The sequence below is a fragment of the Malaclemys terrapin genome, chromosome 1 (assembly GCF_027887155.1).
Source record: "Malaclemys terrapin pileata isolate rMalTer1 chromosome 1, rMalTer1.hap1, whole genome shotgun sequence".
Taxonomy (NCBI): Eukaryota; Metazoa; Chordata; order Testudines; family Emydidae; genus Malaclemys; species Malaclemys terrapin.
The window spans coordinates 27,654,462-27,680,251 of record NC_071505.1 but is presented as its reverse complement, the minus strand read 5'-3'; the positions used below and the strand labels follow the sequence as shown (position 1 = coordinate 27,680,251).

The window sequence follows — 25,790 nt, the reverse complement described above, 5'->3', positions numbered from 1 at the left end:
TCACAGTCTATACGGAAAGTATCAAATGCTGTTGTGGCAGCAAAGTGTCTAAAAAAAAAAAAGTCACATTGCCATCAAACCAATTGTGACTTCTATCTACAGTATCTGAATAGCCCATCAACCGCTTAATTGATTCTATAGTCATACCACATCAACCTCTTAATTTGGTAGACACGTGTCTGTGATCATGTTGCAGTGACCGGCATTTTACTGTCTATCTAGGTATTTACAGTATACAACATTTTCATTAATGAAGTATGAATGAAGAGACTTTTACACTACTGGCCATTTTACACAAAATAGATTATGAGACTGAATTAGTTATGTTAGACGGAAGGTCCACACTGTGATTGCTTTTATTGCATTTGGATAAATGTAACACTTCTGTGTATACAAAGCCAATCAGTGCCTTTCTTCCTACACTGTGCAATAGAATATTTTCTGTATCACCACAACATAAATTCTATCCTAAAATGCTTTGCACAATTAACTGATACTTACAAAAATAAGGTGGTAACTCAAAGCAGAGAGAAAGGAAAAGGCAATGAAAAGAACTTTTAAGCTGAGATTTGAAATAAAACAGCAATTTGGTATATTGAAGAGATACAGAAAGGTTATTCTAAATGGCAGAGAAGACTTTTGTATCAACAATGGCTCAACGAGGTGGTGCAATGACTGCGCCATGGGCAGTCATACCTAGTGGTTGAAGCAGAAATCAGCTCTAATGGTCAGAGCAGAAGGTCAAAACGAAAGACAACATTAGGTACAAAGCTGAAGGTCAGAGCTAGAGACAAAGTTGGGTGCTAGGCCAGGGATCAGAACTGAGGACAGCGTCAGGGATAAGGCAGAGGAGCAGGGGCCAAAGTAGAGCAGGACAGCAGGAACTGGGAGTAGACAGGGGTCTGGGATGGGAGGACAGGAACAGGAAGGAATGCAGGGCTCAGGAGTCAGGTAATCCAGAGGTAGTCACAGCCAGCCAAGGATTCCGCTACTTGATTGCACAGCTTCCTGTTGTTACTTCCTGGTTTATGTTGTGCTCCTTAGCCAGTTGGGGGTCTGGATGTTTCCCCCAGTGTTTTGGGGCAGGGCCCTCTGCAAGCTAGACCTTCTTTGAACCTGTCCCTAGTTACTCAGGTGAGCTGCTGGGTGGCAGTCATGACCTGAGTGCTGCCTGGGGACCCATGGACCCAGGTTTGAGGTCTGTGATCCATCATAGGTAAGGGGAGTAACCACAGAAAAGATAGGGTTGTCAAAGTGAACTGAGGTAAAACCATAAATGAGGATATCTATGGCAGAAGTGAAGTCAAGACTTTTGGGTACATGATTTGAAGAGGCAGATATGTAAATCACACATATTTGCAGATAAGAGATGTTCAAACCATGAAGAATTTGTAAATAATAAAATATATTTACCACTAGTGCTCCTGCTCTCAGCCCAGGGTCATATGGAACTCTAAAGCTTTCCGGAAGTTTGCTGTTCTGCAGTTTTTCAAGCTTTTGTTTCAGCTGAGTGATAACTGTAATCGCAAAAAATAAATCACCATTATTGGGTTCAAAAGTTAGAAGCAGAAAGTTACAATTAATTAGACCTTTTAAGTCTCAGAATTTGGATGCAAGGCTCCTATTTTTAGCTACCTTTTTGAACTGCTTATGCCTAAGACCTTCTAGCAGCTTCTTCTGATTTGGAAATCCAAGGAGATTCTATTGGTAGGGATGCTCTATATGGTTAAATGTCCTCGGTGTCTAACCATAGACAGCCAGTCACAGTGTTACCAACTTTCATGATGTTACCACTAGTCTTGTAAAATTTGGTGTTTTTCTTAAAGATCCAACACCTGGACTCGGGTTATTATATGAGAATCTGAGCTTTCATTAAAAAAACATTTCTAGCCCTCATCATTAACAAAAAAACCTGAAAACATGACCCCTAAAAGTTCAAAACTAGAAGACAAGAACACAACTTTTTAAACAAATCTCCTGATTTTTGGATGCTTAGTGTGAATAATACTGAAGCCATGAAGACTCTAGCCAGAGACATAGCCTCCCTGGAGCATAGTTCCCCCAGCCACACCTGGCCACAGATTTGGACCTACAGCTATAGTGATGTTGGGCAGTGCTTTAGCTCCCTCTCTGTGACTGCAAGGCTTTCCAGCAACAGCCAGGCAGTTACAGCTAGAGCTCCAATCCTCACAAGCCAGGGTGCAAGGAATAGTTACAACTAAGGGCTAGCGGCTCAGTCAGAGTATCCCCCAAACTGATGGCAGGACAACGGCCAGCACCAGGATGAGCAACCAACCACAGCCCTCCATCCAGTCCAGGGCAAGAAGCAACCAGAGGCAGAGCCTCAAGGAGCCACCAGTTACCTGGAGCCAGCCAAGGGCAAAGCAATTACTATATTCTTAAAGAATGTTCCATACTGCAGCTCTATCAGTTTTAAATTCTAGCAAACAGAACATCTGCTGATCATGTAAACAAGGCATTGAATAGTCATATATGTAAATTAGGAGATCCATTCATAGCCCCTCCAGATTTCTGATCCTTCAGTTTAAATTGGAATGGTTAATAAATACACATTGTTCCATCTTAGCTAGCCAGTCACAATCCCTCTCTGCAATATGCTGGGAAGTACTCTTCTTGTATATTAAACAAACAAGACACCAATTTAAAATAAAAAGAAAATTAGACAGGGATTTCTATATGCACAAGTTCTAGCTATTCAAGCGTCCCACCATCTTGATGGCACTATATAAATAATTATACCCTCAAAAAAAGAGGAAAATTAGAAGGGAAACAAAGGACCACTGGAAAATGAAGAAGCTAGACAAAGCATTTATGCACCTAGAATTTTTAAAATACTAACAGAGAAAAATCTCAAAATCTTTTCTATAAAGTTCAGTGAATTAAGAGTCACCCAGGAATTGAAAAACAAAAACAAATGACACCTATCTTTGAGGCTTTTAGGAAAGAAAGGCCTAGAAAATACCAGATGACTAGTGTGATATCTGAGTGCAAGATAAAGGAGTCAATATGTGAACATTATAATTAGACACCTTTCTTTAAAGACAAACTAGGGTTTATTAAAATAGGCCTTCTCAAATCTAATAGCTTTCTACAATGTAATTATTGATTTACTACACAAAGGTGCTCAGGATATAGCATATTAATTTCAATAAGCTATCTGATATAAAACCACATAATTAAGAACCCGAATACCAATTACTTAAAGCAATCACAGTAAAGGTTTGGAACTAGTTAATTAAAAAAAAAAAAAAAAAAAGAACATAAGTATCTATAAGTAATAAGATTTTCCAGCTGATCTAGTTTAAGAACTCAAAACTAGAACCTAGAGAGAGGAAACAATTGCACAGATATCTATTTTGAAGATATTTAGGAAGCAATTATGCAGATCCAGGGATGAAAGCAGATAGTAAAACAAGTATAAGATTAAAGTGTGTTGCCCGTGTAGAAATTTTTTTTCCGATGTATACATAGGAATTCTGACATGAAAAATGAGGGAAATATTACCCGATATAGCCATGGTGATATTGCACCTGGAATACTGTGTACCTAAACCGAGGGAAGATAAAAAAGGACTAAACAACAGTACTGAGAAGGGTAAAAACAGAGATACAAGAATTAGGGGATAAGATTGAAAGACTGATAAGATTAGAAAAGAGAAGACCAAAGGGAGAAGACGTGATCCAACACATTCAGACTGACAATATAAATAAAGGAAGACAATGGAGATGGTGGGCAAAAGGCGCAACAGGCTGAAGTTAAAGGAAGAAAAAGTTTGGGAGCAACGTTAGGAAACATTTCTTAACAAGTAAGTGTAGCTAGGCAGTGACATTTCCAAAGGGAGTAGTTAAGGCAACATATCCCATATTTTCAAAAACAAGTTAGATAACTCATTAGTGGAACAGTCATGTGAGTAGCCTGAAAAATGCAGAGCAGTCACATTTGGTCACCCAAGTACTCTTTTCAGGTCCTGTTATATATTACACTATTTTTGGAGAGAGTGAAAGAGAAGAAAGAAAGAAAAAAAAAATCACATAAGAGACAACTTGCTGGACATAAAGCTAATTGTTGTGATTGAAATTTCAGAAGCTCTCTCTCTGTATATATATAGCTGCAGAAGCTTCAAGTTTCCTCCTAAAAAGTAGATATTCTGATCAAAGAAGTTTGGGGAAGCCTCTCTATGTGTTTTGTAAAATAATTAAAATTAAATTTCTTCTAAAATGTAGAAGTTTTTAACGGGGTTTGTCAACATCACAACCAAACAAACACCATGTTGAACACTGGGCATGACACAGGAGGATTTGTCTAGGTTATTAAATACTATGGCCGCAATTTTACAGTCTTTAAAATGACAAAACTCCTCCTGAATTTAGGAATGCAGGATAAAAGTGAAAACATAGCAAGACTGAAAAAATACGTGGGTCATCCAGGGTGAACACTGCATTGTTTCAGGTCTACTCACACAACTGACGGCACCGGTAATGGCTTATCTTGGAAACATCAATTTACAGGATGGTGAGTTGGACTGGGATTTCAAAGCTGATATTCACAATGGAATGACCTTGGAATTTACTTTTTAATTAACAACATCAGGATCTCTGGACTGAAGGAACACTTTCTGGGATTGATATGAAGTTGCACTATTCTCAATTGGGTTTTCCAACTGTTGGAACCAGTCATGTTACAAGCTCCTATTGGTGGTTGATTCAGCATGGTAAATGCTGAAAAAGAACTGGTAAGATGTCACGGTGCAGGTATAGTAGTGAAAGGAATTCTCTCCTCTAGGAATGAAGTATCTGGAAAGTTGTTCAAAAAGCAGGAGGCATATTCAAAAATGAAGTAAACATTTCTTTCGTTCTGGGTAAGAATGCTCCAAGACACTTGAAATGAAGCCTCGCACTTACTACAATCAAAAACACTGTTTAAGGACTTTTAGCTTGAAGCATAAACTGATTTATGAGATATATTGAGAAAGTGGCTTAATGAAAAATATGACTTCACATTATGTTTTATTATGGGTGCTTCTTCAGCAAATGCAAAATATACCATAAAATCTGAAGAAAGGTATCATCCTTTATAAAATCAATGAACTGAATTAAAAATCCATTCACTTTTAATTGAGATAAAAAAGTATGGTTTCACTCAAATTTGTCCACTGTGCCTATCTCAGGTGCTCGGCACGTAATAAAACACATACACAACTTTAATACAAATTGTAATTAAAACAGGGCACCTAACCAGGCTCATACCAATTGATCATTTCTCTCTCTCTCAAAAATAAATAAATACGTGAAAAGAGAAAGCGAGATCTCCAATAATTTTCCCAACTCAAAGCAACATTTTCCAAAAGCCTACCAGTCAGCTCCTTAATTAATCCCTAAAATTAACCTTCCACTTCTCTAGGAAAAGTCTGCATAAACATCTGCAGCATCACCTGCAGGTCACACTACATCCACGGCTCAGATGAATCAAGAAGGAAAATTAATTTCAGAGCCCAGGACCCCTCACTGAGAACACACTGCTTCTCGTTTATACCAGGAGAGGTGCATTAACTTGCATTTGCATCTGTGTTGCAGTCATACACAAAGAAGAGAGGAGTTAAGATTGTATAGTGTGGTGTCATCCTACCTCTTCATTTCATGGTAGCATGTGTCTTTTGTTTTTTCTTGTCACATTACATATGCCTTAGATTAGAAGAATGTTAGAGTACTTGAATTCTGCATTTCCTGGTTTTACAACGTTTGAGTTCTGGAAGGCACCCAGGAACACAGCGCACCATTGAGTGCCTCCAACCTTAACTCCGCATTAATGCAGTTTTCCACAAGTGAATATAGTATTGGCTTCTTTGACACCCACAACTTATGTGGCTATTTAGAAGAATTGTATTGTAATGCTCAGAGGCAGAAGTAGTAATTTACTCTTATGGACATTACAGAGAAACAGTACTGTTTGCTGCCTTGGTTTTAATACACATGGAGCGAAAAGACACACACATTACATAACAAATGAAGCAATACCTATGAATAAATACCTTGAGAGGTGACATCGTACTTTTCAGCAGAAACTGATTTTATATCCATTGTGACTTTATGCAGCAACTTAATTATCTGAACCTGTTTCATGAAATCATGTAGCATGGCTTTTCCACAGCCCCTAAGATAGGCTTCTAGGATCACAGCAAACCTCTGCTGGTAGTGCATGGACTGAGCAATCTCACTTCTTAAAAACCAAAACAAAAAGTGACCAATTCTTTTGTTCTAAAGGCAGAGAAAAGGCTAAAATTAATATACATAACATTCTCCTGAGAAACAGTCAATTTTAACAATGCCTGTAACTTTAATGTTGTTTAAATTTGAAGTACTTACTCTCAAACCTCGTTTTAGTAGAAATCTGGCTAGTGCGCTGTCATGATAGGGTTCAAATTTCACAGCCTAAAAAATGCATATAAAAATCAAAGAAATACATATTTTATTTAAAATATTTATAATACCTTGTTGCATTTTCTTATATGTGTAATTTACAGATGACATCAACAGAATAGAGCTCTGTCAAAGTAAAAATGTTATGGAAAAGCATAGGTCTTTAGAGAGAAAAAAAGTTGGAAAAAGCACTGATGTTTCTTTGCATGTGATTTGATCACTCATTCTATGATTCTATGCTAGTTTTTTTTTTTTTTGAGACATTATTATTGTGACAGATGATTAACAAACAAAAGCCATCCAGTCTAACTTCACACTCATGAATGTTGGTGCACTATAGTGACAGTACTCAGAGATTCAGATGAGGGGGTGGCAATAAAACAAAACATTCTAATATTGTTTTACATTAAACTATTGTGTATACTGTAATTTAATAAAAGTTTTAACCAGAATTTTTCCCTTTGTTTTGAAAGAAACTAAAAATACCTCAGTAGTTTATTCCTTCTTAAAATCATTTTAATGTTTATTGTCTTGAAACAAATTATTTTAGAAAATGCACAAAGAATAATTTTAGCATCCTGCATTGTGTGCACTCGTGTATCCGCCAGCCTGCATATTAATTGAGCCCCTAATTTGGGTGCAAAAATGTGTTAAAAATAAACAAACTACTTGTCTGTAAGCTCTGCTGTCTTAAAGGAGAGCGTACAGAGTAGCAGTTAAGTGGGAGGTCAGACTAGATAATCTTAGTGGTAATTTTTGGCCTTAAAATTTACAAACCTTGAATTGCATACGTCCTGTCTGGGAAGCCCAACCTCCAGACGGGTGAAGATGAGGCTGGAGAGTATATAGAGGCTTTGTCAGAAGCACTGCTCCTGCAAATTTGGAAGTGCCAACTTCACTTTCTTAGGAGTCAGCAACTACCTCTGAACCTGTGCGGCTTACAAGGTCCACAGGCTCCCTTGCCACGGAGATGCCCAATGTTACTGCAGAATTTGCTCACAGGTTCCTTGATATTTAGTTGTGTCTGCTGCTGTGGAGTTTATAACCTTTATAGAGAAAGAGCTGCCAGGTATGGAAAGATGCAGAATAGGACCAGAGTAGCTGGATATGCATTTACACTACAGAATTGCACTATTACAAATTTCATCTGCAATCAATAATGCCCTCAGTTCTGCAAGTTGCAATGGCGCAGTGTTCCCACCCCAAAGCAAACTATAGTGAAAGTGAAAGAAACTTCTCTTTTCAAACTCAGATCTCTGAAATGCTTTGTCGTATAACTGATCTCAAGCTTTCAGCAACAACAGCTAGCAAGAGACCATATATGAGATATTTCAAGCAAACAGGATTGTAACTCACTTTCCAAAAAAACCCTGATTTTGATCTTTCTAACTTTCTATGAATGAATAAATCCTATGTATGGAATCAGAACCATGGTTCCTTGCCATGCCTTTTAGTTTACTGTTTTATACTTTTTAAATTTTAAGGAGAAGTACAAGTACATGAAAGTACAAGATTGATAGTATTGCCAGATAAGATGCATGCACAGTAGCATGAAAGATTCTTCATACAACTTTGCAAGCAGAACCTAAGCACAACCCAAAACTTTTGTGTCAGGCCTTGTCTAAACTAGCAATTTCTTTAAATTTGTCATTGTTTCATTACCAACAGTGGCAACAATAGCAGGAGCACTGGTACAGACTGGCCACTGATGTTTCAATCACTTAGTGTAAAGCTGAATACAGGTTACATTGAAGACGTAACTTTATTAAATCCTGTGCATTGCTCTGACCACGTGGCTGTGTTGCTTCCAACCAAACTCCCCACATTTCCTGGTGTCCTGTCAATAAAAGTCCCTCAGGGTAGGGTGACCAGATAGCAAGTGTGAAAAATCAGGACAGGGGGTGGGGGAGTAATAGGCACCTATGTAAGAAAAAGCCCCAAATATCTGGACTGTCCCTATAAAATCAGGACATCTGATCACCCTACCTCAGGGAAACATGGGCTCTCTGACTGCAGTTCCGCTGATCATTATACAACTGGTGCTTTAACTATCATGTGACCTAGACCTGCTTTGAGCAGGATTAGAAAACCCAGTGGTTAAGATGTGCTTCCATCACTAGAGCTACACTGGTAGTAAGGGAAATTTGAAGAAGACTGTTAATGTAGACATGTGAATGATAACAAAGGTAAATGAATTAAGGATATTATTAATTCCTTTTACGAGCAGTGTTTTGATTAACATTGGAGACTTCAAACAGTAGGTCATTCATAACACTGGAACATTTTAATGATCATGCAAATATTCAAGGAAACTAATGTCAGGAATGCAAATATACCTTACCTGCACTAGTTGCAAAAGGTAATGCAGAACATCGTCGTCTTCTAAGCTCTCCAGCTTTTGAACTGCCATTGCTCTTACATTTTCATCCGAAAAGTTACAGTCCAAAAGTTGCATTGTTAATCCAACATCCAAAGTGCTATGATCCCAAGCTTCTCTTTTAGCTAACAACTGGTATGTTTTAGCCACTATTTCTTGCTGTCCCCACTTCACTGAGCTAAGCAGCTTAGGATATGCCTTGGGGTGCTTTATGCTTTCATATCTAAAATGCCACAATAATTCTTTGTCCTCAGGAGTAAGTGGATTAAGTGGGTCAGTGTCTACGATCGCTTCAAGTTGTTTTCGAAGCTGGTTGGGCATTTCAGCTCTTGTCCTATCCCCTTGGGGGTCAGATGTTATCCTATGTTTGGGCAAAGCTATTGGGTGGCAATATTTATCCAAAACAATAGAGATAGCCATTGAGTTTTCTTTATCAGGATTGGTTGCTGATGTAAGTTTGTCAGCATTGATGCTTCCCTGCTCTTCCCCCTTACCTGAAATCTTCCACATATGAAGCACGTACTCCCCACTACGTAGCAGGGAACGATGATCAATCAACAAAATATTTACATAATAGAGTAGCTGAGTTTTGCATTTAGAATCGGAGTTTGGGGAATCATGTGACTGAAGGCTAACCTTTGTGGATAATGCCTGTGCTTTGCCACAATATATCTGTAGATTCAGTAGTGCTCCTTTAGGCAAATCTTTAATTTTAATATCAAATTCAACCCAAGTATTCCACAGAACCTCCTCAGTAAAAGGCTTAGATATGGTCCTTCTCTGTGAAAGAAGTTGTTGCCCATGTTGAATATTAGCCTCAACAAACACAGTAAGTTCAGTATTTCTTGGTAGCACTGGGATATCAATGCCAACTATCTTGACCCTGAATTTTCTATTACAGTCCCACAAAGAGATAGTGAACACCCTCTCATGATCTTTTCCATCTATTGTCAGCTGTTCATGATATCCTGTAACACCTGTGCAGTCATCCACCAAGGGCCATTCTTCTTTCTGAACCTCATCCTCCTTGGGGTCAGGAGGGTCATCTAGTACTAGGTGGATCTCTTCCCCATTCTTCAGGCACTGTCTTATCCAGTGAAAATCTTTGATTGGCGTCTCTCCTGTGATATACTCATCTCTGCCACAAACCCTGAGAACAAAATCCAGTTCACTGTGATCCTCAGGAATATCCATCAAAGATTTCTTCTTTGCCATTTTTGTGAAAAAGCTCTGAAGGATCATATCTGGCGTGTCATCAATTGATACTTTAATTTTCTGGCTAGTTGTTCCTCTATGTATGATTATAAAAATATTGTTATTAGTAATCTTTTTAAACACATATTCTGGGAGTGGCTTGGATGTAATCCATGGATGCATTGAATACAATTTTGGATCTCTGCAGGCTACTTCAATCATTCGTGGTGTGACTAACCTGCGACGAGTAAATTCTAGCTCATCATCATGCACATTACTAACATCAGTGACATCATAGCCAATTAAATCATTAAGCTGCGTCTGAAATTCCTGAACCGCCTCTGCTGGTTTTTGCTTCTGGACCACATAGATTTTGCCTACCTTTTTCTGTAACACTTTCCAATACAGTATGCAGTCCAACGTCTGTATTACTTGATGTTTGTCATAAATTTCATACCACTGCCCTTTCTTTTGATATTGAAGAATAAATTGATCTGGGGTGAATTTATGGTAAAAGTCTGTAGTTTGGCTCATCTCTATTGCACGCATCCAAATCTGTGCTTTCATTTGCTCAACAGTACAGTTGCCAGCTATTTCAAGTAACATTGTTTCCTGCACTTTAGTATGTTTATTGCTTGTAGGCAGAATGAACTCAATGGATATCAGTTCCATTGAAGACAAATTACTTGCTGCACTATATGGCTTCATTCTTCTTCTCCTTCGTTTGGTTTCCTCTCTCATTACAACAGGCTGTTCATAATTCCCCAACTCCATGCCAGAAGAAATCTAGCAAAACATACAAATGTTTGATCACTTTCTCATTTAATTTCTGTGTGTGTACTTCTATAGACACATTAGCTCTTTTTGTTAAGTTTAACTACAAGCTTTAAGCATAACCTTTACATATACAATATATATTCCAAAAGTTTCTGAATATAAAACTATTTTTGTTCAGGATGGCTTATTTGAATCAATCTATTAATTTTAAAACCAAACATTAGGTACAGCAATAATTAATTAAAATTGTGCATTTATAGAACACTATCCACTCAAATACATTTTATGAATTGTGAACCTAATCCTGTGAGGGCATCAGGGGCCTAAACTCCCAGACTTCAGTAGAAACTGTGATCTCTAGAAGCTTGACAATGGTTTTTTGCTCTGACTGATTTTCTCTTTTGAATTTGGCAAACATTGATTTTTTTTCCCTCCTGTATTTTGGATGATGCTGAAATTAACACAAATGGATTTTAACAATTAAAAGACATTTTGCTGTTAGTGAGCCAGTATCACAGAATGATTTCAAAGTAAGCTCCAGAGAAAAATATGTTAATAGTAGCAGAAGAGACAAATATTGTTTCTACGTGGACCCCACAGAAAGCGAAACTGTTGATCATTTCCCCCCTCCATGATGAAGCGTTAGGATATTTTTATTTTTAAAATCCCTTATATAATGTACATCTAAATTTTAGCCTAATATGATGAAAATGTTTGCAAGCCAATGACAGTATAGTACATTTTATAGCAAGTGAAAATATCTAAAACAGACAAAATTAGAAAGAAATTTTAAGACAATCTTGCTGATTTTAAGAAAGCAAAAATGTTATCGCTCACAATTAGTCTCTGCTCTACACTATCAAAGTGGAAGTTATTTACAGAGTATTCAGCTGAGGAAAGCAAAGTTGACTGGACGTACTTACATTTGTTCCCCTTCAATCTCTCCTTCACAAATTATGCTAGATTGCTTAATTATTTCAACATTTTTTTTAGAAAAAAAACTTTTATACATAAAGCCTCCCTCTATTTGCTTACAAAAAGCCCCAGCAATCTCATCGTGCCCTTGTAAATATTAGAACAAAAGGTAAGAACATACAACAAAACTAACTTGAAACAACAGAACACACGGTGACCACACTTCGTTCTTAATGTTTCGGAAAGCAAATAACTGTGGGCACCATATTTATAATTACCAAATCAAATTGAAACATTACCTGATAACAAAGCACAGGATGAGTCGCTGAATAAGACTCATTTGTTTAATTTTAAAGTATTTTTTTTAAATGATCATTCACAAGAAAGTTGTTTGTTTAAGTTGTTCTGCTTTTCTTGCTTGCCTTCATATCCAGATGCAAAGGAAGTGCTGCACTTACCAGGAAGGAAGTTTTAACCAAGTTGATTATACATATGATTGCTCATTTTAAAAAAGTCAGAATGCTTTTCCTGTTAGAACAGAACAAATATATTTACAGTACTGGCAACCACAAAAACCAGAACTTAATTTTAAAACTCATGGGTGGGAGGGATGTGCTAAAAATTACCCACTTAGATAAAAACATTAATAAAAATTAAAACAATGACATATGCATAAAACTAGCTGACTAGAAGAAATGCTCTGTATACAGATGAACTATATGTGAAAGAGCCAAATTATAGATGCTTAGTACAAAAAAGAAAGAAAGAAAAAAAAAAACAAATTAAACAAGACACAATTAAGGCTCTAATGCTGCCCATATGGTAGTCCTTAGGACCTTTGACTAGATTGACTACCAGGGATTTCCCTACCCCCACCCCTTGAATTTCCCCAACACCCTGACAGTGGTCAGCTAGTTACACAGTGTTGCCAATTTAGTCATTGGTTGGAAATTTGAATTGAAACATTAATACACACTTTAAAAGCATATACAATATATGATAAAATACTTGTACCTGAAAAAAATAGAATAGGTTTGAAAAGAACGAAGAATAGCTTCTTCACACAGCTGTTGTTTTCTTGACAATGTTGGCACATTCGTTTCGGCAATATTGGCCAACCTTATAATTTTAAATTATGATTTGTAAGCAAGGTCTGAATGAGCTCTCCCCTGACAGCCAGGGCAGGGGGAAAGCTTCAGGACCAGGTTGTATTTACATGAACTCAACTACCCTACCTAGGTATCCAGCCCACAGAGCTGCGTTGCCCAAGTGATCAATTTAGGCTGGTGTTGAGTTACAAATCACTTTAGTATTGAATGTGGGGGTCATGAAATGTTGTTATCCTTATTGTATGAATAAAGGGCAGCAGAATAGTACTTAGCTTGCCCTGATTGAGGGGGTCACCCTCAGTGCTTAATTTTTGCCAGGGCTGAGCCCCGGCACCTCTAGGCTTGGCAGTTCAGGGCCCTGGTACTTCTAGGCTTGCCACATTGGTTATGAAAGTCAAAAACACCTCTTTCATTACAGATCCCAGTAGAGTGAAGGGGAGGAAGAGGCAGGGGTTTTGCTTGGTGGTGTGGGCTGTGCCTAAAACTTGCAGGCACTATTTGACCTATCCCGCTCCCCTATTTAAAGATAGAGCTTATTAGGCTCCATAGAGAGTCTTTTGTTTTGTTAAGTGACCACTAGAGCTGAAATCACTAATAATCAGGTCTAAGTGCTTAGACCTGCTGCAGGGCTGCATTTCTGTGGAAAAGACAGCCCAGCCTGCACTCGTTGTGAGGTTCTCCCACTGAGAGGTGAAATCACTGAGTGCTGGGTGGAACCTCAAGAGACCAACTCACAGAGGTCACAGTGGCAGGTGGCAGCAGAAGGTGATGTCACAGGGCCATCGGTGATGGAGTGGTGGAGTGAATGGTGGCACAACAAACAACAGCGGCCAGAGTGAGTGACAAGAAGCTGGAGGACAAGGTGCCTTCTCCCCTGAACCTCCTTCCTACCCCCAGGGTGGGAGGTGAACTCATGCGAAAGCACCTCTGAACTCTTGGTCTTCACTGGCCAAAGACAACAACTAGGAGCGGGGTGCGGTAGAAAGAGAAGGGATGGACACGTTAAAGGAACATTTGTTTGTTGGACTACGTTTTAGTGACTTTGCTCCAAAATGCTAGATTTGTGACTGAGAAATTTATATAAATATACATTTCCTAGTAGGCCAAGATTTTTAAAACGCATTGTTTGCCAAGTATCAGAGGGGTAGCCGTGTTAGTCTGGATCTGTAAAAGCTGCAAAAAGTCCTGTGGCACCTTATAGACTAAAAGATGTATTGGAGCATGAGCTTTCGTGGGTGAATACGTCTGTTAGTCTATAAGGTACCACAGGACTCTTCATTGTTTGCCAAGGTCATCATCTCATATTCCTGCTATCTCGAGGGATCGTTATCTTGGGGAGTTTCTGTACTAAACATTTTTATTATAATTAATTTTTACATAAGAATTAGGGCTGTTGATTAATCAGTTATTTAAATATTTAAATAAATGGTATTCTATTATTGTTTAACAGTGTGATTAATCACACGATTAATAAGTAATCCACCTCCCAAAGAAGCTGTCGCTAGGATGACAGAAGAATTCTTCCATCACCCTAGTGCAGTCTACACCAGGAGTTAGGTCGGTACAGCTATGTCTCTCAGAGGTGTGGATTTTTCACACTCCTGAGAGATATAGCTATACCGATGTAAGTTCCTAATGTAGACCAGCCCTTAGACATCCATGCCTATGCTAGGTCTATAATATGGGGAGGGGGACTATAGCAGCATAACTATGGTGCTATAGCTATGCTGGCATAACCTGTAGTAGCGACAGAGTTTACAGCAACGAAAGGGCTTTTTCTATTGCTGCAGGAACACCACCTCCCCGAGTGATGGTAGCTACGTCAACAGAAGCTTTCTTCCATTGACCTAGTTGTGTCTACACCAGGAGTTAGTTCAGCATAACTACAGTATTCAGGGATGTGGATTTTTTACACCCTTGAGGGCTGTAGCTATGTCAATCTGGGGCTTGTCTACCTTTAAATTGCTACAGCAGAACAGCTGCAGTGCTGTCATGCTTCAGTGTGGACACTACCTACACCAGTGGTGGGCAACCTGTGGGCCCACAGGGAGGTGTGGGCTCCTGCTTTCTGCAGCTCCCATTGGCTGGGAACGGCAAACCACAGCCCCTGGGAGCTGTGGGTGGCCGTGCCTGCGGATGGTCTATGTAAACAAACTGTCTCGTGGCCTGCCAGTGAATTACTGACAGGCCGCATGTGCCCTGTGGGTTGCAGGTTGCCCACCACTGACTTACGCTGATGAGGGATTCTCACATTGGCATAGGTAATCCATCTCCCCTGGAGATGATAACTAGTTTGATGGAAGAATTCTTCCACTGACCTAGGACAGCCTACACCAGGGGTTATGTTGATATAGCTACGTCGTTGTGAATTTTTCACATCCCTGGGAGACATGGCTATACCGATGTAAAATGCTAGTGTAGACTAGGCCTCAGTATTAAATGTAGATTAGACCTTAGTCACAAAAGCACTTAAGATGCCATCTTCACTAAACAAGCTTCCTGGTTTCCAGAAAGATCAAGCCCCATCTACACAGGAGGCAAAACACTGAAACAGTCTTTGGGCTGGTCTACACTGCAAACTTACATTGGCATAGCTGCGTCTCTTAGGGATACGAAAATCCACAACCTTAAGAGACATAACTAAGCTGACCAAACGCCTGATATGACAGCACTAGGTCGATGGAAGAATCGTGTCCTGGGGAGGAGGATTACCAGCGCCGATGGGAGAAACCCTCCTGGCAGTGTAGATAGGGTCTACGCTGAAGCACTACAGTGATGCAGCTGCGTTGCTGTAGCTGTGATGCTGTAGCAGTTTAAGTGTAGACATACCCCTAGGCTCTGAAATTAACACTTCACAGAGGTGAAAAAAATCTTCACAGTAACTAATTCACCTTATTCATAGCATCGCCATCATGGTTTAAGACCCAAAATAGCAACTCTGTTAAGGAACACAATGAGCTGTCAACTCATTTGCTACAGGCCACTGAAAAGCCTTCAGCTAGTAATATGCAGAGTTGTTGTTGCCATGTTGGTCCCAGGATATTAGAGAGACAAGGTGAGTGAGGTAATATCTTTTACCTTACCAAATTCTGTTGGTGAGAGAGAGAGAGAAGCTTTTGAATTACACAGAGTTCTTTTTTATGTCTGGGAAACTTAGGCCATGTCTGTCAAAACTTTTGTCACTCAGGGGTATGAAAAAATCACCCTTCCCCAAGCAACATAAGTTTTACCAGCATAAGCACTCTGTGACATGTCATTCCATATTCTTTATGAAAATATGCTTATGATATGAATATGACATAGCTGCGATACACTTTATGCAAGATCGCTCATGTGAGATATCATTGGAAAGGTTATGATTTACTGAATGCGATTATCCAATTTGTATGCCTGTATCATTTCTGTATCTGAAGTTAGGAATATTGACTATATCTGCATTTCAACTATGCTGTTTTGGGTGACGCCCACTAACACTTCAGGTACAACAATGGAAAAACCAGACAGGGGAAATGGCCCATCAGCGAGGACTATAGACTGTGAAAAGTTTGGCCTTCCTGTGGACTCTCCATACTGCCACTGACTCATGGACGCTGTGATACTAGAGGGTCAGGTGGTCTTGTCACCTGATACTAAAACATTACCTGGGACTTCTTCTAACTTTCCACTGTAAGGGGGGGGGGGGGTCAAGTTTGGGAAACAAAGGATTCCTGCCTTATGTAAATCCTATTTAAGGGTGGGGAGGAAGGCAATTAGGACTCCTCCTCTCCATGGCCTGTCTGCCCAAGAAGGAAAACTGAAGGCAAGGGAGGAATCCAGATTGAGACAGGGGTCTAGTCTGAAAAGGAATATAACTGGAACTCTGAACCACAGAAGCTTTGCAAACTGCCTACAACAATATCTAGGGTTAGAAATACTATTTGTAACCAATTTCTTTAGTGAAATTAGCTTAGTTTGTGTGTTTGATTTCATTTCCTTAGTAATCTGCTTTTTTCTGTTTGTTACCCCTTTTACCACTTAAAATCTGCCTTTTATAGTTAATACAATTTGTTTTGTTTATTATTAAACCCAGTTTCTGTAATTTCTAACTGTGGGGGTAAGAAGTGTGCACACCTCTCTCCACATTGAGGAAGGGGGCAAATCTCCTAATATATCTTTGGGTCTGCACTCCAAGGGAGGTGGACATCTGAGTGCTGGAGCAAGTCCCTTAAGCTGAGTCTTCCCAGAGCTGACCTGCAGCTGGGTATGGCTCTGCCTGTGTCTGTATTAGAGGATGTTTTAAGAGCCTGGCTCAGCAAGACAGGTTAAAGGGGGACCATGCTGGCAGAACAGGTAGAATCAGTGGTATCTCAGCACATCAGATGGCTTCTCAAAGGGTCCAACCCGTCACCCGCTCATGTACACAGCACTATGTCAGCGGGAGACACTTTCTTGCCAACATAGCTACCGCCGCTCATTGAGCTGGTTTTATTATGTAGATGGGAGAGCTCTCTCCCATCAGCATAACACAGCTACATGAGCGCTCTTACAGAGGCACAGCTGTATTGGTACAGCTGTGCTGCTGTAAGCTTGTAAGTGTAGACATGGCCCTACTCAGAGTTTCACAGCTACCTACAAAACAAGCCAGTTCACCTCGAATCGTCCCTTGAAATATGTTTTAACTACTTATACTAGACAATCTATTCCATTTTGTATTTAGCTGTGACACTTTAAGTACGTTTTCCAGACCTGAAGAAGAGCTCTGTGTAAGCTTGAAAGCTTGTCTCTCTCACCATCAGAAGTTGGTCCAATAAAAGATATCACCTCATTCAGCTAGAAATGGCTTTCAGCCATTTTTATCTATTGTAGGCAGAGCTGACAAGGATGCAAATGGTTAAGATGGCCTAACACTTTCCTTTATAGGATGCTGTTTTCAGTTGCTTTTAACTTTGCCAAACTTTAAAAGTTAGGGCTGAAATTTTCCATGCTGGGTGTCAGACTCAGACTAATTTATTTTTAAAGTTCAGCTGCTTCAGAGAATGAGTTTGGGGGGGAAATATGCTGTTTTGCTAATTGTAGTCCTGGCTTGACATAAGTAACTTACCTCATTTCTTAGTGGGCATAATTGGGAAGGTTAAGTTGTAAAAAAGGAGCTTGACAAACAGGATGCTGGAGTCAGGATGTCTGTGCTAGCTAAGGTAAGCAGAAACACCTTGATGATAGGGACTATAGACAAGATAAACCTGGAACATAAAGATTAGGTTCCACGTGAAGAGCACACAGACAGAGCATTCTGTATAGGGATTGGTTCCTGCGAAGTAACCAACCCAATCCAAAAATGTCTGATTTAATATGTAGCAAATGCAATGTAATTTATAAACGTGTAGAAAGGAAGAGGGTTGTCTGTGTAACTTTGGATGTGTGGTTTGCCCTATATCCAACCTGTACGCGTGAGTCTGATCAACTCAATGTAGCTTTGCTATAGGAACTGAGTGATGAAATCCAGAGTCAAACTGAATGTTTGGGATCCCAGAGACCTGGATGAAGTGTTCTCCCAGAAATGGACAAGGTGTTCTGGATAAGCCAAGTACAAAAGGTCTCGGAGGGAATCCCAATGCAAATGTTAAAAAAATTCCTAATCCTTTTGGTTGAGAAGCTCCAACACCTCAAAACTTTGAAGCAAGGACCTGAAATTTGGCAAATGGGGAAGAGGTTGCTCTGGGGTCATGAAAGTGCTTTTTTTTCTAGCCCCATAAAAATTCACTCAAATTAGCCAAATAACAAGCCTCCGCAAATCACCATTTGTACATGAGGTTTGTTGGAGTTTGGTAGCTAAATTCTCTGAAGATTCTGTCAGAGCGGAGCAAGACTTTCCCTGAGATTGCTCCTTCTCGATGAGAGGGTCACTGTGGTGCTGGGCACCAGAACTGAAAGCAGGGAAGCAGCCTGACTCATATGCAAAGGGAAGAGGAGTAGGCAATGACAGGGACAGAAATACACTGGGTGAGGGGCAAAACTGTGAAAGTTTGTATCCTTATGTTCATCCTTTTTACAAGACTATGATCAATTTTGTACAAAGTATGCCTTGTGAGGTATCATTTGAAAACACAGAGTTTGCTGAACATTATTGTCCTTGTAAAATGTGTGTGACAACATTGTATGTAAAGTTATAAGACTCTACTGTATGACATTGCTGAGACATACGCCAAGTTTAGAAAAGCAGGCACAAACCAGTTCCTCAGAGACAAAAGGCAAACTGATGCCTCAGCCAGGTGTCAACAAAATCAAATGGATTATCACCTGGTTAAGTGGCCATTCTTTGGCAGGAAGAAGGGTGTGAGCGAGAAATTTACATCTTGGCAATGGAACAGCTCAAGGTTCCTGAGCAAACAGACTGGCTGCCACCTGAACCCCAGCTGGAAATGATTTTCAAAGAGGAGAGAGAGATTGAAAATGAGGAACAGAGGCTCCAAATCACCTCTCTCCCCTCATCTCTACTCATGGCCTCAATAACACTTGAAAGACAAAAGCAGCATCATTGAACTGGGAGAGGCGTCCTGGCTGAAAGAAATCCACCCAGACTGCTGTAAGCATGTGGTGAGAGAAACCTTTTTGCTTAAATTCACTTAGCTTGTTAAATTAGGTATTGTGTTTTACCATTTATTTCTTTATAACCAATTCTGACATTTATGCTTCTTTACTTGTAATCATTTAAAATCTTTCTTTCTGCAGTTAATAAACTTGTTTTATTGAGGTCAGTTTGTGTTTGGATTGAAGTGTCTGGGGAACTCCATTTGAGAGAACAATGTTTGTGCATATCAAGCTCTATTAATGAAATGACTGACTTTATATGAGCTTGTATTGTTCAGTAGAGTACTGGGTAATACAAGACGCACATTACTGGGGGAAAGTCTGGGACTGGGAATTTGCTGGTGTCGCCCTGGAGTACCATTCAAGGGTGGCTGGCTGGCTGACTAAAGAGGTAATTTACATACTGGAGGCTGGGTGTGAGCAGACCTGAAGTGGTTGCTCTCACAGCAAAGCAGTGTAAAAAGTACCTGAGGTTGGAGAACTGAGCGGATGCAGCTGTCCAACAGTCCAGATTGTAGCCTGGGGAACATCACAGAAACATGCCTGGGCAACCTTAATTCTAGCATTCCCTAACTTCTGAGTGCTTCACTTGCAGCCTTAACATTCTTTTACATAATTTTTATATAATTTCTATACACTTCGTAATATAGTTAGGAAAAAATCTGTCTCTACATATCATAGGGCTTGACTCCACTTACCGGGGGATCGACGCACGGTGATTGATCCACCGGGGGTAAGACCTGCTAAATTGACTGCCGATCATTCTCCCGTCAACTCCGGTACTCCACCAGAATGAGAAGCGTAAGGTAAGTTGACAGGAGAGTTTCTCCCGTCGACCCAGCGTGGTGTAGACACTGCAAAAGGTCGACCTAAGCTACGTCAACGCCAGCTACGTTATTCACGTAGTTGGAATTGCTTAACTTAGGTCGACTGAGCCCTGTAGTGTAGACCTGCCCATAGATGAAAATTTGTAAAATGAAAGAATGTGTCCTAACCACAAACTACTAGCAGTGAGTTTTTATGTCAATGGACCCATATATGTTTTACCTAAACATTCTTGGATCTAATGGAATCCCATTGCCCTGACATTATTAAATATACTTGGATTCATTAGGATCTCAATGGCTGTGCCTCCTTAGATCTGGCAAAAGCCAGCAAGAACCAGTCCTAACATTGTTACGGTTGGTAGGCATGTGTTTAAAGATCAATTCTTCCAAAACAAACACACTTCATTTCCTGGTCAACTATTCCGATAAACATCAACTAGCTGATCAGACTGGGTGTCATCTTACATAATAGACAGTAAATCTATACATTGCCCAGCCATTAAAAAACTCGTTTGGATTCATCCATTTGCAAAGGACAGGGGTGGCAGTATTGTGTGATAAGCTAATGGTCCTGCCATCCATTGCTTCAGACATAGTGCATGGTATTAGGACATCAATGCCAATTGTCTGGGCCTTAGAGTCCCTCTTTCCGATCTCCATTTGCGCCTTGACCCCCACCTTCAGGTCCACTCCAGTTCAGATGCCCTACTCTCTCTTTAGATTGTGAGCCCTTTGGATGGGGATTGTCTCTCTTTTATGTACAGTGAAGAGCTCAATGGAGTCCCAATCATGATTGGGTCCTTAGAGTTATACCATAGTATAATAGTTAATAGTAATCCGGTTTGGATGTGGGGGCATGTGTATTGACCCATGTAAGTAAGAACATAAGAACAGCCATACTGGGTCAGACCAAAGGTACATCTAGCCTAGTGCCTGGTGCTTCAGAGGGAATGAACAGAACAGGTAATCCTCAAGTGATCCATCCCCTGTTGTCTGTTCCTAGCTTCTGACAAAAATCACAGAACCTTTGTTAGTGGCATCTAACACCACTAAAGAAGTTCCCTGCAAATCGAGTCACTCGGGAAGCCTATTTTTATTCTTTCTTCCTTTTTTTTTTTTAAATACACATTTCCATATCTACATTGTAATGACAAAGTTACAGAAAGCCAAAAATACAAAACCAGTTATTTTAAGATCACATTTTCTATTATGTAAACAGAGTGTATGGGTAACTAGGGATTAACAGCCAGGTTCAGGTAAAATAAGAACTTTTGGCATTTCAAAAAAAGTGGGTGAACTCTTGTTCTGTGTTGTATTTAATTTTTGCAAGTCTCTGCATTTCCTGGTTTTCTTTGGCACTGGAGATACCCAAACACAAAGAAAATGATGTTTCTTTTGATATTTTTGACCCTACTATGAAGTATTGAAAATATCATGAGGGGGCAGTTTTCAAAAGATTTCCAGTGTAATTTTACAGTTGAACCATTCAAACTTCAGAGTCTTATCCGAAGTTGGACCATTTTTAAATTTAATTTATAAACTTTGATTAAACAAATAGAAATCTTTGCAGAAGAAAAAAGACAAATGGTCCAATATTGGGGCACCAACAATAGCTAGCAACTATTTGTCATTTTAGTGGCGGGGACTGGAAACATGGATTCCTCAGGCCAAAATAGTTATACCGGGGATAAATCTAGTTCTAGTCAATAGAAATATAGATATGCCTTGGGCAAATTACTTAATCTCTTAGTGCTGCAGTTTACCCAATACAGGCATACTACTAATCTAGTTCTTAATGATGTTGTGAGGTTTAATTCATAATTAGCATTTGTAAAGTGTTTTGAGAAGATCTGATGAAAGATTATATAGAAAGACAACGTGTTATTACTATTATGGCTTTAATTTTATATTTTATATTATGAAATAGTCACAATATCTATTGAACTTCGCTTTTTGAATAAGATCAAGTGCTATTAGAGCTTGTCCAGGTGGGAATGTTTTCCCAGTTATACTGATAAAGTCATACTGTCATAACCCACCATATGAAAAACTTGTATTTTGGTATAGGAGTGGCTTTTTTTCAGTTTAGTTTCCCAAACAAAAACAAAAACAAAAACAAACAAACAAACAAAAAGGCACTCCGTAGCAGAATAAGGATGTCTACATGGAGGGTTATACTGGTGTAACTATATTGGTTTAAATACACAACTTAGGTTGTTTTCATGCAGACACAGAAATTTAATATCCAATACATTCTGTATCAGGGGATTGTATCCTTCCATTGCAGGGGTATTGACTTTTCCACATTTGTTACAATCCAATGCTGAACTATGCAAACAAGATATTGTAAAACGCAAAACTGTATGTACCCATACCCATTATGTCAAACCCATTAGAAAATTACTAAATCTCAGATGAACCAGGGTACCAATGCTGGTACCCACTAGAAAGTATGCTAACAACTGGCACGTACACATTCATGCTTCTTATCAATAGGACTTTGAGTGAATCAGAATGCTCTAACAGCTACCGTAGTTCCTCAGCATGTTTGTGTTCACTGGAGATTTAAAGATGTTTAGATCTCTAGTCAAAGGGGAGGTTTGGTGGCAGATTCTGAAATGAGCTAAAACTTTTAGCTGCCTCCATAAATTCAAACAGAAATCTTGAGTAAGATATAGTAAAGTTATAAATTATACATAACTTTAACAATAGAGTAATATTGCACAAAAGCAAACAAAAGTTTGAAAGTAAGGAAATTCACAATGAAGGACCCTGCAGCATTCCTCTTACTGCCTACTTCTTCCTATTGTGTATTTTATTTACAACACTCTGGTCTTTAGTCACATGGCGATTTAGTCTCCACCAACACTCCCCTCTCATGCTAGGTACAGGGAAATCACAAGGGTGTGTACAATAATTGGAAGATTTATGGCCTATATGTATAGGATGGACACAACAGACATTATTTGTTAGATGAGAAAATCCATTTATTAGTGTTTAATATTTATACTGCAGTAGATCAAATTAATATATTTTAAGGCAAGATGGGACCATTATGATCAGCCAGTCTGACCTCCTGCATAACATAGGCCAAAGAACTTCACCCAATAATTTCTGCATCAAGCCCATAACTTCTGTTTGAGCTATAGCATATCAGGATTAGGGCCCTATTCTATTTGGCACCATACAATATGTAGGAAGACTCAGTCCCTGATTTGAAGAATTTAATCTACACTCCCAGTTATTCAAATGGGTAGTCCCTTTGGGTAAAGTTACTTGCATATGTAAGCATTTGCAGGATCAGGGCTTAAATACGTTGAGAGTAATGAGTCAGAGTTTAAATTGCTACAGGAAGAAAAAAAACTGCAAGAAAAAACTTGAAAATAAATTTAAACTTAAAACACTGATAATGACACATTAAATTAATGGTTAACGTTAACTCTATTGTAATTAACATATTAGTCTATGAATTTTCCTAGGTTTTAAACAGTCTAACCTATTTTGTCATTTATATTAAGAAATATTTACATATGCTTCCGTATTAATTCTTCCAAAGCGTAGAAGGTCTGTATTTACTGCTACAGAATTTAGAACACCACAGCAGTTAAACCACAACTCATAAATTCTACAATGGTCACTATGCAGATTTAGCAGAAATTCCTTAGATTCTAAAAATCTACAGCAGTCACACTGGAGTTTAAAAGCACATACACCTGCCAACTGTAAGAATAGCCAACCTGTGTGCAGGATACACTTCCAGGTCTTGTGAACTAACAATAAACCAATCTCACAGGATTGAGCTACACCAGCATTAGAAAATTAGGGGCCAAAAATCCCTGACCCCACCCAGTCTTTGTATACAGTACATTGGTGTTACAACGGTTAGAGCTGTACCCACTGGTTAGTGTGTTTCTGTTTGTCTATATTAAGATTTTTTTTTCAGGGTTGCTTATGTCAGTGGGAAAGTAAGGAAGGCTTCTGCAAGGTGATCTGACCCCTATCCGTTAACTTCAGTGGGGCTCTGCACAGGCAAGTGGTCCACCTGCACAGAGCTCATTGCAAGATCAGGGCCTCAGAATTGGGAACTCCCAGAAGGTAAAAGTAGTAGGCCTATGCGATAGCTTTCGCTGAGGAAAAGTGAATCAAACAAGCTTTGAAGCCCTTAAACCAAGTTGGGTTGGAAACGTGTGTTGGAGTTAACACAACAGCTGCAAAACCCGTTTTTTCTAAGGCCCACACCTGCCCCTCGGGATATCATTTGCACCCAAGGCCGCCCCCCGCTCCAGGGCTGCTGCACCCCGAGTCCTGCTGTTACAACAACCCGCCTCCTCTTCCTCCCCGCACCCAGCGCCCCCGGACCGCACGGGGAGGTGCGTGTCCCAGCAGCTGCCTGTAGCCCGGGGAGGCAGGGAGGAAACAAACGAGCCGGTTCAGCTGGAGCCCGGGGCGAGCCCCACTTCTCGCTACTCACCGGCTCTGCGCAGGTGTTTCCCCAGCCGGGAGGCGGGCAGGACCCGCGGGCGAAGGGAGCCTGGCGCCGGCAGTCCCGGAGCTCCAGCCGCCGCCTGTCCCACTCCCGGCGCACTGGGCAGCCGGCTGCGGAGCCCTCCCCCGGAGCCGCGGCGGGCAGCTGGAGCCGCTTGGTCCAGCTCGGCGCCGAGCCTCTGGGCGGGAGCGGCCCTGTGGTGCCCGGCCCGGCACCTGGCAGCTACTGCGAGTGCCGCGCACGGGCCACGCTAGCCAGGGCCTGGAGCCGGGGCAGGGCACTGGCAGCCCGGGGCGGGCGCGGAACAACTCTGCAGGGCAGCCGCGGCAACGCCCGGCGGAAGGACAGCGCGGGGGAAAGCCCAGGGCATCCCCTGTGACCCGCGCGGGGGGCGGGCTGCCCGGGTGGGGGGGCACGGGGGTGCTCTGTGAGTGGAGCAGTGCAGGGGGGCAGTGCAGAGCACAGGAGAGCCTCTGAGGAATTGGGGGAGGGCGCGATGGAGTTTTAAACCCCCCCTTTCTCAAGTGTTGTGGCAGTGCCAAGTTTTGGTATGGCCCGGTCTGCTATGTTCCTACTTGCTGAAACAAATCCTGTGTGTGACTTCGGAGTGAGGCACAGTCTGCCCCCCTACGCCATTGCAGTCTTTCCCCCCCCCCCCCGGAGGTGCTGCCTGCACCCCTGTGACAGGGGGCTTGCATCCGTGCTAGTTCACCAGCTGAAATAAGGTACGGTGGTGCAAGCGGTGGGTTTATGTTTTGTTTTTTTTGCTGGTGCAGTGTGTGCATTAGGGGTTGGGACTGTTGTAAATAGTGGTACTGGTGCAAATCTCCCTAGACTATGCAAGACCTCAGTGGAGAAATAATTACTCCCTTCTAGAACTAGCTGTTGCAAGATGTAACTGTTTGAGGTGTTGAGAAATTGCTTCCCTACACCCACTGTTACATTTGACCAGATTATATATGGGTAATTGCTATTTTATTAGATTTAGATGCCTCTTTGATTTCTCTCAACATTATGCACTCAATAGCCCACTTCTGATCTGAAGGCCAACAATATAGTCCTACTGGTCTATTTGTATTATGTATTTGTATTATGATTTGG

The 25,790-nt window shown here is 40.5% G+C and overlaps 1 protein-coding gene across 2 annotated transcripts in view; it reads right to left on the bottom strand.

The window, feature by feature from the left end:
* Positions 1-24,997, bottom strand: part of PIK3CG (phosphatidylinositol-4,5-bisphosphate 3-kinase catalytic subunit gamma) — a 52,927-nt gene extending 27,930 nt beyond the window's left edge. Inside the window, exons 1-5 of one of the 2 annotated variants that reach the window (XM_054018516.1) lie at positions 24,675-24,997; positions 8,779-10,794; positions 6,384-6,449; positions 6,050-6,275; positions 1,414-1,517 (exon numbers count right to left, since the gene is read on the bottom strand). In XM_054018516.1, the coding sequence (XP_053874491.1) occupies positions 1,414-1,517; positions 6,050-6,275; positions 6,384-6,449; positions 8,779-10,782 (2,400 nt within the window). In that variant the 5' untranslated portion in view covers positions 10,783-10,794; positions 24,675-24,997. Of the gene's footprint in view, positions 1-1,413; positions 1,518-6,049; positions 6,276-6,383; positions 6,450-8,778; positions 10,795-11,999; positions 12,104-24,674 lie in introns of those variants that run through there. The other variant, XM_054018525.1, reaches the window with a different exon arrangement.
* Positions 24,998-25,790: the final 793 nt, after the last annotated feature.